This window comes from Plectropomus leopardus, chromosome 22, assembly GCF_008729295.1.
Source record: "Plectropomus leopardus isolate mb chromosome 22, YSFRI_Pleo_2.0, whole genome shotgun sequence".
In the NCBI taxonomy this organism is placed as follows: domain Eukaryota; kingdom Metazoa; phylum Chordata; class Actinopteri; order Perciformes; family Serranidae; genus Plectropomus; species Plectropomus leopardus.
In genome coordinates this window covers 19,644,228-19,656,335 of record NC_056484.1, presented here as the reverse complement: position 1 = coordinate 19,656,335, position 12,108 = coordinate 19,644,228, and the positions used below count along the sequence as shown (strand labels likewise).

The 12,108-nt window shown below is 38.6% G+C and overlaps 1 protein-coding gene across 1 annotated transcript in view; it reads left to right on the top strand.

Moving 5' to 3' along the window:
* The window catches only part of LOC121961204 (anoctamin-4-like), a 44,320-nt gene that overhangs the window by 18,577 nt on the left and 13,635 nt on the right, over positions 1–12,108 (top strand). Inside the window, exons 4-15 of the mRNA XM_042511097.1 lie at positions 3,173–3,373; positions 5,392–5,540; positions 5,861–6,010; positions 7,513–7,613; positions 8,067–8,111; positions 8,198–8,329; positions 8,567–8,673; positions 9,068–9,123; positions 9,291–9,412; positions 9,715–9,849; positions 10,467–10,563; positions 10,802–10,862. Of these exons, the coding sequence (XP_042367031.1) occupies positions 3,173–3,373; positions 5,392–5,540; positions 5,861–6,010; positions 7,513–7,613; positions 8,067–8,111; positions 8,198–8,329; positions 8,567–8,673; positions 9,068–9,123; positions 9,291–9,412; positions 9,715–9,849; positions 10,467–10,563; positions 10,802–10,862 (1,356 nt within the window). The remainder of the gene's footprint in view (positions 1–3,172; positions 3,374–5,391; positions 5,541–5,860; positions 6,011–7,512; positions 7,614–8,066; positions 8,112–8,197; positions 8,330–8,566; positions 8,674–9,067; positions 9,124–9,290; positions 9,413–9,714; positions 9,850–10,466; positions 10,564–10,801; positions 10,863–12,108) is intronic.

The following is a 12,108-nucleotide window of genomic DNA, read 5'->3' as shown; positions in this document are numbered from 1 at the left end:
GAGATCTGCAGTCACCTTCTGTTGACTGAGAGGAGAGAAATACTGGCTGCAACCAGCATGAGATATGAAATACTGATTAAATATGTATCTGACAGACATAACCTACTTACTTCTGCACAGATAAATTTTCATGAGCTACTTGCTCCAAATACTGGAGGTCTTGATTCAACAGCATTGTGGTGATGGCTTTAAATTATTGATAAAGATACACTGTACATGAAAGAAGAATCAGACTTGTGACACTGACATAATGGGATCAGCTGGGTCATTTTACAAGAGAAGACTCACTCTGTTGGTCTTTTTGAGCTGCAAAAAAACACTGGTAATGACTGGATTAGGTAGCTGTGGACTATAATTCTTTAAACTGAACTGAACAAAATTATTTCGGTCACCAAAACAGGTCTGTAATGCGTCTGCACTGTATGTGACTACATGTTTGTCAGGTGGACAAATGCTATGACCATTGTGTAAGTAGGCAATTGTGTGCTTGTGGTGGAGTCTGGATTTGCATTTTTGCGAGGATGAGTGAGGACAACAAACACTGAAAGGTTGAACACGCAATGCATTTGCATTCTGATAAGTGTTATTAACCCTTAGAGCACATCGGCACATCATTTAAACACGCTTTTCATTGATATATATATATATATATATATACACACACACACACGCACACACACACACACACACACACATATATTTTTTTATATATATATATATATATATATATATATATATATATGATATAATCACTATGGAAAAATGTCCAGAAATTTTCACATTTGTTTTTGTTGGTTATTTTCAGGTAATTTTCTTGTAAATTTTTGTTATTTCATGTAATTTTTTTGGCCATTTTTAAAAAAGAAATCAAGCCAATTTGCTCACATTTCAAAGGGTTAAATGTTAGTGAAAGGTGTTGTAATGCAGCACAAGAAAAATGATGTCAATCCAGGTTTTAAAGGGTAATTTTTTTTGAAACTCATAAATCTCATATTAAATAGATTCAACACCTTAAATTTTATTAACTGTACCTCAGTTCTGCAGAGGACAGCTGTGTGTGCTGACAGAACAGCGGGACCATGTGTCCTCAGTTGTGGCTCAGGTTACAGACGTACCATAGAGCCTTTAAAGTTTGATGGATACATTGTTTGACTGGCCACTGTCTCGGCGCAGCGGCATGATGTAGGCTAATATGTGGTGTGTCAGTCCTTTGAGAGCCAATATTTATAGTAAGCAATTCTCTCCGCTTTTAATGAGACTGGTTTGGGAGTGCTGTGCGTGTGGAGGAAATGGTGTCGGTGAGCGTCTTGAATACGGCGAGCTGAGGTTGTGAGTTAGTGCAGTTGATCCCTATTGTCAATACATACATGTAGAGTATGTGCAAGAAGTGCACTCTGAATAAGCGTCTTGTCATAAGTGTTTTTTAATTACCAGGCTCTTTTGTATCAACATACAGTGCAGTGCAATAAACACTATCAACCTATGAAAAAAAAAGTAAAATTTAATTGCAATGGATGTTTTATCAACTTTATCTTTGCAGCTGTAGAGCTTCTGTGAGATAGTAAAACCCCAGTGCAGTGAAATGTTTACTACCACTCCGAGTAAAGGAACAGGACACCGAGCATTGATTTTTCACCGGCATGAAATTTATCGCGTTTCTATTTAGCTGCATCCATAGACTCCAATGTTCCTAAGCATCAACGACTGATGAAGAGCCAGGATGCTTCCCCAACCTCTATCTCTGTCCCCACTACTACTGCTCAGCAGAAAATTTTTAGCTGAGTCACCTATCATGTCACAAACCAAAATTCAGCACGCAGACCTCGAAGACAGCCACCCACCTCCACTGAAGGCTTCTCGCTCTCCAGAGAACCGAGAGTAAGAGATACAGACATATTTAGATAGATGATTTAAGCTGTTTTGCTAAGCTTTGAATAATTTCTCACCCCCAAAGGATGAAGTCTGTTTGACAAATAGACCCAATTAGCTTGTGTGTTCCTGTGGAGGGATTCTTTTCAAGGTCTTTCAAGGTTAATCCTTATTAAGGAGATAAAAGTTACTACACTGTCTCTCTTTTTTTTCTGGGTCTTGCCTCTGACTTTCACACATCTTTCTCTCTTACGTTATCCAACTTACTCTATTTCTGCTTCTTCTTTCTTCATTCTACGTTTTGTCATTTTTCTTCAATAGCCATAGCCAACAAACCAGGGTTTTTTGGTTGACTCTTACTGCTTTTGTCACAATCATTTCCAGACAAACATCATTCAAAATTGAGTCTGCACCAAGTTTGAGAGAGAGACCGAAAAAGTAAGGTATATAAAAAAAGGATTTAACCAATGTAATATTTTCATTGGCCTCCATGCTACTTTCTGTTGTTTACTAATCTGTTATCTGGCTTGTCCATGACCGTAATACACCAAGAAAAAAAAAAAAAAGCAGTGTGTACACGGCTCTGGTCTACTGGCAATCACAATGGAGTCACCTGTTTTTAACAGGATTTTCAGCATTTAAGAAACCTGCCTATATTTGGGCAGGGAAAGAGTACAAAGTGAAAATCGATCAATGTTGCATTTACATGCACTGTGCTGCGCTCTCACACATTGTCTTTGTGAAAGAAGTCCCTTGGTTTAATGCTGGTCGAACAGTCTCACTTTGATATGAAAAGGTGACTTAACATTTTGCGGGTAAATTTTAGTCCTCTAGGCATAAACCACGCTGTTTTCAAATAGAAAATCTTAAACCCACTCTTAGAACGGAACTTATGACTGCGATACAGATCTATGGTTGGAGGCACAGATCTTGTGTCAGTGGTCACAACACAGAACATACCCGTGACCAATGAGCTGACAGTATTTTTTTGTGTGAAAGAGATTTGAAAGAGTGTTGTTACTGCTCAACCGCAATGAAATGATCATTGGTGGTTTATAGGTTGACTGATCAAGACAAGAACTCAGTCAATAACTGTCTAGTTGATGGCATCAGTGGCTTTGAGAAGTCACTGTGAGATCTTCTTTCACTTTTTCTATTTTGCACCTTTGTGTGTTTACTATGAGAGCACGAAATAAATCACAAAAGAGTAAAAAAGAAAGTAGTAACAGAGGGTTACTTTAGTTAGAATGACTCCAAAACATGAAAAAACAGAGTTTGATAAAATATTTTTCGTGTCCTATAGGTGTGAGTTTATCTCTACATGGGTCTGAGCCCCAGCGGCGGCGCCCCCACCGACGCAGAGTCCTGCTGCAGCCCGCAGCCTCAGGCTACCAGGCAGCGGACAGACCTCTCGTCTTTCCCTCCTCTGGGAAGGCAGACATCATGGAGGAGTCCTCGTCTAAAGCCACGGACTCCAGCACTCAGGATGATGTGCCTCCCCTCGGTGAGAGCCAGCACACTGGAAAACCTTATCTTATTTATATTATATTTGGGTTTATTAAAAAAAAAAAATCAACTCATTGCCTCAAAAATATTAAGTAAAGCTTTGATTTTTAAGTAAAGATAACTTGTTTTTTGTGAGAATACAAAACTTAACATTTAATATATCGATAAGCTGCAGCTACAGCTTCCAGGTAGATTAGCTGGTCACCTTCTGCACCAAGGGAGTTGGAAGATTCTTTCCTTGCTAATGATGCCTGCAAAAAAAGCTACTTGACACCTAATAGCAGAATATGACATTGTGTGTGTATTAAAAACCATTTCCATGATGTGCTTTGTATGGAAACCTTAGCCTAGATGTTCGAGTAACAGGCGACGAAAAGGTGATGCTGGGTCACGGAGAAAGAATCTGTATCCCTGTCTACTTTTTAATTGGTCTCTCCCTCATTTTGTAAAGTGCCTTGTGTTTTTCTGTGCAAATGGAGGCTGAGTCCAATGAAGAGACTGTAACCTCTACCTTGAAGCACTGTGCTCTGAAAACAAATTTTACTTTAATAGTGAGGTGGTTTCCTAGTTTTCAGCTAGTCAGAAAGAAGCATGAGAATAAGTTGCCATCCTCATAATAAAATATATTCACCAAGACAAATTTTACAAGAGGATTCACAATGAAAAAAACTCCTTAATAATAATAAACAAATGTCTCTTCAGTGGTTAAAAAAGTGTCTGTAATAAAAACATGTATGTTTTCATATATGGAGGTAGGGGTTTGTTGGGTCAATGAAATAAACCAATAAATAAAAACTGGCTTAACGTGAGTGCTAGGCAAGCCAAAACTCTTGCCCAAAAACACTAAGAACTGCCCAGATGCAGGTGACCAAGGGTGTATGGGTTCTTTAATATCCTTAGCAGAGCGCACAAAATCACCTTCGAACAGAACAGAAAAAGACAGCAAAGACGTTTCAACAGTTTCATGAGAGACCAGAGTTTCTGACTGAAAATGTCTGCTAACATGAGGTCTGCATTAGACTGAGGAAGGAGCCGAATGCCCTGAACGTCTGTTTCCTCACCTCTCTTAATACCTACGAAAGGGCGTAGACACACCCTGATTGGCCCAGATGAGAAATGCACCAAGCTGCTCTAAATTCCAACTAAGGAGTCAGTCTCCACACCTTGCACGACAGATGATCGGAATAACCCTCTAATTTACTCAGAGGAACTGTGACATTCAGCTGAAATGAATTGGAAAAAGGAAAAATGAAAGCAAGTACCAAAGAATGAGGGACTTCTATGATTAAACAATGTGTCCTCATATAATAGTTGATATATCTTATGAATTGATGCCCCACAAATGATATTATGTACCTAACAGAAGGTTAAGTGCTTAGGATAAAGTTACGTAGGTTTGGTTTAGGAAAAGAAACAAGCATATCTTAAACTATCTCAAAGTTTATTGAGTTTTACACAAGACACAAACACTGGTCTCCTGGGGGAACATCTTTTGTTGTTTGACCAGTCACTACCCAAATTTGCCCCCTAACACAAACTTTCAGTTTTTATGCTAATTCCTTCTTTACAGCGGTCAGTGCATGGGTCACTTGATCGCAGCTTCACCAATCACATGGTATATTCACTAATTACTAATTACGTTGGTTTTATATACATTTTTATGCATTACTTTTTGAAGGTGCAAACAATGCATGAGGACAGCCTGGAAAAAAACACCATTACCATTAGGGACTTTCAGATCATTTTATAGTCTGCAACTTCACTATTTTGTTTCAGTTTCCAGCTAGCTGACTAACAAAAGCCAGATATTTTTACAGACATTGGTTGAGATCAAAATAAACCAAAAGTGAGAGTGAATATTGGAGTTATTGTCAGCAGTTGGCCTGAAATATGACTTAAAAAAAAAACTAGCGTTACTGTTGGGAGTGTGCGTATTCATTCAGCAGACTGGTAACTGTAAAGCATTCATTATAGTATTACTGTACTTTTACTTAAATATGCTTTGCTCCTCCCTAGCTGTAAAGGATGTTAATGTGCTGCTTGAGAGAGAAAGGTCGGAGGGCATCAGCAGCCCCTCAAGAGATGACGATTCCACGCTATTGAACCCGGGAACCAACAGCAGCATCCTTGAAGACAACACAAAGTCTGATTCAGGCCTCCCAGAGGTCAGTAGTGACACTAGGACCCTGACTAAACTTATGCAGATATCTTTGAAATAGTGATTTTTTCCCCCTCCATTAAAAAACATCTGTGCACACGACCTTCATTTTACAAAAAATCTACATCTGCACTTTAAATCAAAAATTATTACAAAGGCTTGCTGGTCCAGTAGGTGACGACAAAGGGTTATGTCAGCAATATGTGAAATACCAGAGAAGAATGATCCAGATCTAGGCTAACACCCACATACTTATCCATCCATGATAAAAGATGAATGACCGGTTACAATTCAATCCTGATTCCCTGTTTGTCGTCTATTTGTCAGGGGAGAAGTAAGTCCAGCGGCCTTTGCTTCAGCGATGGAAAGAGTCGCATTGACTACATCCTGGTTTACAGGAAGTCCAGCTCGCAGTCAGAGAAGAGGGAAATATTTGAGCGGAACATCCGTGCAGAGGGCTTACAGATGGAAAAGGAGGTAAAGAAGTTTTTTTACACTTGCTGTTTATTTCATGATATTTAAAGGGGTTCAGCTAAAACATCATTTCAGGTTGTCTGTTCATTCCATTTCCGTGAATGTAATATCTCAAGAAGGCTTTGAGGTAATTTCCTTAAATTTGGCACAAACGTCCACTTGGACTCAATGCTAAACTGATTAACCTTTACTGGTCAACGATAAATGTCTATGTGACAATACGACCATCCCTTTCTCATAAATACAATATCTCAAGAAGACTTTGAAGAAATCTCAGATTTGGCACAAATATCCATTTGTGCTCAATAATGAACTGACTAGATTTAGGTGGTCAAAGGTCAAGGTCATTGTGACCATGCGCCCACAATTGTTTACACTTGGTTATATTTAATTATGTTGACAAGGGTTAAACTAATACATCATGTAAATACAGGCCTTATGTTAAAATCCATATATTAGCAGTTTGGTGTGAAGAGCTGCAGACTGATCAAAATTCTCTGTGGGTTCATCGCTATAAGCAACACATTTCACATTAGGCATAGTCATTTGTTGTTTTTATAAGAATATTGATTAAAGCAGCTTTAAAATTGGATATTTTAGCCCAATTTGCAGTGGCATGTACTGTAAGAGAGTCAGAAATTATTAGGCTTTGAAAAGCTTTAACCACTGGATTTTTCCCTTTCTGGCCATGGTGCCCAGCAAAAATATCCACGTCTTTGAAAAACTGATGACTGCAAAATTAACCTGGAGCTTGGTAGGTTCCTGCACTGACAGAAAATTAGCTCTTCAGTGATTACTTTGGCAAACCTGCCGCTGCATTCATTGTGTGTAACATGAGCAACATCAATACCAATTTGTGTGAAGAAGCAATTTAATGCTCAGTCCCATAATGCAAGTAATCTCAATGGCCAGATTGCTGAATTTTAAAAATGCTCTGAGCCTTTGTGCCCCGGCCTTATAAGGACTGATGGCAGAGAGCTGCTATGGCGCTCATTGGTGAGCCACCACTCATAGAGCCCAAACAAATGTGCTGATGGCAATTTTCTCCCCTGCTGCTTCTTATTTAGCAAAAGTGTCACTTGAAAGAGTTTGAAATGTGGATGTTGTGATCTGTCTGTGTGTACTCGTGTGTGTGTTACCTTGTGCACTATGTGCCAGTGCAGTAGAATCAAGGTCATCATTATCTACAACATGCAGGTGAAACAATACCTCTTGTCTCCTTCTGCAGCCTGCTTGTGTGTGTTTCTTGCATGGAGTCATTTTGTTATATTTAGCTCTCTTTCCAGTTATCCCTGATTCATGTACCCTTAGACTTACTCCTACTCTGTCAGACAGAACAAACAGGTGAGGAAGAGCAGAACAGAGCAAAACATATATTAATGTTGAATAAATTTTGATGCCGCTGCCTGCACTAAGATGATATTCGTAGTTTGCTCTATTTGATCTATATCTTATCTTTTTCGCTAAAATAAAATAGTGTATGTGTGTGTTTGGTTTCTTCACAGGCCTCTATAACAAATAGTGATGTGATTTTTCTGAAGCTACACGCACCGTGGGATGTTCTCTGTCGCTACGCAGAGCTAATGAACATCCGCATGCCTTTTAGGTGAGACAATAAACACTTAGAATCTGTCTGTGCTGTTTTCCTGAATGTGATATTTGAAGTAGGCCTTTGGGGAATTTTTTCAAATTTGGCACAAACGTCCACTTGAACTCAGTGATGATCCAATTAGATTTTGTGGTGAAAGGTCATAGTGACCATACATCCATCCCATTTTCGTGAACATGATATCTCAAGAATGCTTTGAGGATAACCTTAAATTTGGCAAAAACATCCATTTGTACTCAGCTATGAAATGATAAGATATTAGTGGTAAAACGAAAAGGTCATCATGACCATATGTCCGTCCCATTCTCACATGAAAACTCAAAAGGGTCTTGAGGAAACTTCCTCACTTTGGTACAAATGTCCACTTGGACACCAGAGTGACCTGCTTAGAGTTTGGTAGTCACATGTCAAGGTCAAGTTAAAGTTGTCCCAATGTCCTGTATTTTCCAGGAGGAAAATCTTTTACATGCATCGACGGCACAAGTTCATGAGCAGGTGAGTTTACCAGTAAAGACGGAGCATGAGATCAGCTGACAAAGAAAACTTTGCACTAGCAGCTTTAAGAGAAAATTCACTTGCAGGATGGAAAAGCGAATCAACAAGTTTCGTGGCTGGCTTCCCCGCAAGCCCATGAAGTTTGACAACGACACTCTGCCCGACCTTGAGGAGAATGAGAGCTTTACCGCCCCCTTCTGTAGATCAAGGATACATCAGTAAGTTTTTTTCAGAACAGCCCTTTAAAGACTCTACCCTGAGGAATGACTCAACTTTATCATACACTGGTGCCTTGGACATTTTCCATTTCCTCTTTTTCACTATTGCCACTTGAAATTCCTTTCTTATCTTTCTCATATAAATTGACACGCTGCACACACACTCATATATACTCATATAACACACATAAGAAATGCCACTGACAGATCTGTAATAACTGGTTCGTTTCTCTGCAGTTTCATCATCCACAACAAAGACACGTTTTTCAACAATGCCACCAGAAGTCGCATCGTCCACCACATCCTCCAGCGGGTCAAATATGAGGAGGGTAAAAATAAAATGGGTGAGTTTTTCTCTGGGCATTTTGAAAAATCCTAGAAATGTGTTAAATCTGAGGAAAATGAATGTGAGATAAAGTATTCAGTGTGTGCAGAGAATAAACAGCATTACCATTTTTTAAACTTACAGATTATTTGAATGATAATGAGACGTTTTTTTTTAAGTGGGGCATATGTTTTGAGTCAAGATCTGAAACCAGTGCTTTTGGTGAAGGAACAATGCGATCGTGCTAATGCATCCCAATGGTATGCTTGTGTCTATATTTGAGAAAGCATTTCGTTGGATTGGAAATTAGTAAACGTCCCTAAGTGTGTTTTTTTTTTTTAAATCATTTTGCAGGTAATGAAAAAAATACCATCTAGAAAACCCATAAAATGACTTTCTGTTTTTGATTTCAGGGCTTAATCGTCTGTTGAGCAATAGTTCATACGAAGCGGCTTTTCCTCTTCATGAGGTAATGTGGCTGATCTCCATAGAGCCATTCATTAATTAAACTCTGTCCCCTGTTATTAAATCATAACTGCTTTCTGTGCGGTGTGCTGATATTCTAGTAATACACATCGGACAAAGATTATGTTTCTCCGTGTGTGTGTGTGTGTGTGTGTGTGTGGACTTCAACAGGGGAGCTATCACAGCAAAAACTCCATCAGAACTCACGGAGCTGAAAACCATCGACACCTGCTGTATGAGTGTTGGGCCTGGTGGGGGGTTTGGTACAAGTACCAACCGCTGGACCTCATCAGGTAACTACACCCAGGCACTGATAGCGGTTTAAATGGCCCTTTAAAAATCAACATCAGAACAGGTAATAATATCAGTAATATATCTTCATTCAGGATTTATTTTTTGTCAGATCAGAGAAGCAGACTTATATGGATGTTTAATGTGACAGTTTTCCACAGCTTCTCTACAAACTTCATTTTAATCCATCAGAATATAATCAGTTGTTTTGCCAAATACAATTTTTTAAATATTAATGTATGAAAGTATTATGGCGGATATTCAAACTAAAGAACTATTTTCTCTTATGCTCTGCTGTGTTTAGGAGGTATTTTGGGGAGAAAATCGGTCTGTACTTTGCCTGGCTCGGCTGGTACACAGGGATGTTGTTTCCTGCAGCTCTGGTCGGCCTCTTTGTATTCCTTTATGGCCTCTTCACTCTGGAGCACTGCCAGGTCAGGTAAACACACCTCCTCTCTTTCCTGATAAAAATACGTGTCCCCAGAGCTACAAGCTGTATTATATTTGCAGTATTTGAAAAATATTTTCTAAGAGTTTCTGGGGGGAAAACAAGCCTTAGTTTATGCTGCACAATAACTACCAAACTCAGAACCCATCGGCTATAAAGGCCAATCTGTTTAAGTACAAATGATGGGGACAGTTTATTGAATGAAAGAATTTGCATTATTTCTTAATGCAAAACTAATTTGGTACTACAGATAAGGCAACAGAGTGTGAAATTGTCCCTTGTATCTACTAGTATTGGATGCTTGTTACATGAAATAAAATAAATTAAACTTACTCAGGACTCTCTGGTTAAAGTAAATGCTTTAGCTGTAAATGCAAATGCGCTCTGTCATCACTTTATAAGACAGTCTAAAACACTGTGCAGTGCGGCAGAATAAAAAAAAAACCCTGTCACGATTCAGATTTAAAAAACTAATAAACACACACATGCGGGTTGTACCTGCTTACTTTTTTTTTTTTCAGAAAGCTCAAAGTTGCATCAGTTTGGGGTTTTACTGTGTTGTCATACTGACTTTACCAGAGTTTGATGGACTTTGTATTTTTCTCCAGTAAAGAAATCTGCCAGGCCACCGACATCATCATGTGCCCCATCTGTGACCAGTACTGCCCCTACCTGAGACTGTCAGACAGCTGCATCTACGCCAAGGTACTGTTACCACAGCAACGGGACAAAATGTTCCCGACACATCAGAACAAAATGTGTTATGAGAGAACTATGTGCATCAGTAACGTCTGCTTTAAATGATAAAGCACATTACACTCACTAAATGACAGTTAATTATGGTGTGTTTGATTTAGAAAATGTAAGGGACTGATGCTAAATATTAAACGTGAACTTCAGCTAAATTTATTAGCATCTTATCAACTTCCTATCTTCTTCTCAGGTCACTCATCTCTTTGACAACGGGGCAACTGTTTTCTTTGCTGTATTCATGGCTGTTTGGGGTAAGTTGCAGTTAAGATTCCTGCACAAACTTTTCAGATGATACTCTTGCAAGCAAAACACTGGACATTGAAAATCAAAGGGGAAAAGGAAATGACAAACTTGGCAAGAAATGTCCCACGAAATGTAAGACATTTCTAAAAGAAAATGACCTGAAAACTAGTTTACAAGGGGGGGATTATGAAAAATTGTTAATTGATAAACATTATTAACCGATGCAGCTTTAACTTTTTTTTTCTTTTACTGAAACAATGAAAAAATATCAGAGGTCTCTAAAAAAACTTACTGTTTAAAATGGACACATTATTGCATTACATGTAAATTTTAATTTTTTAAAAAGGATGTATTCAAGATATTCATCATAAAGTAAACATTGAATCTTCACAATTTTGTCTACTCTCGCTAAAAGCGTAAAGTATTGGGAGGCTGTCAGCGCTGAAGAAGGTCCCAGGGTATGGAAGGTGCAAACAGAGAGTTTGTGTTCAGTTCTGCCGCAGACACGGCAGGTGATGAAGCAACATCGTCATCCCATTTTTGATAGCTGGCCTGTTTATGAATGTCTAGGTAGATGGATGAGGGGGCTGGGGAACAGAAAAGAAAAGATTTCTTTGAAATCATTCAGCTGAAAAAAAAAGATAAACAGAAGAAAATTCTAACTAATATGGGTACAAAATATGCTACAAAATCAAAATGTAGTAAATCTGTTTTGTACAAAAGTAGTTGCCATCAACATTTGTAGCCTTGCAGGAGAGTTTCATGCATAAAAGTTTGATATGTAATATTGGCTGCATCCTGCCTCTCAATTTGTGAGATGTTTCTCAGAAAGAAGAAAAGAAAAATTTTGATTATAACGATTGACATTGATGCTTTGTTGTTTTGTAAAATTTGAGTAAAATTTGAACAAGAACTATCAGCACACTACAGTGAATGCTCACCTATGAGTTTCTTAACAGTGTCTGGGTGTTTGAGATTCTTGCGCACTTTGTTGTCAAATCTCCAACATCTCAGCATGAAGAACAGAACTAAACACAGCTGCAGGGCAAAGGTCAACACGCCCAGCACGATTATGGTGCTGTTAACTGTTGAGGGGAAAGAGGACAGAATGTGTTTAAGACTCTCTCTTTAACAAAAAGGTTTATCTCTGTAGAGATCTTTTCCATAATGTCGTCAGACACTAATAATAACAGTCTGAGCCTGTCAGCAGCAAAAACAAGCACATTTACTGAACATAAATAAAGCATGAACATG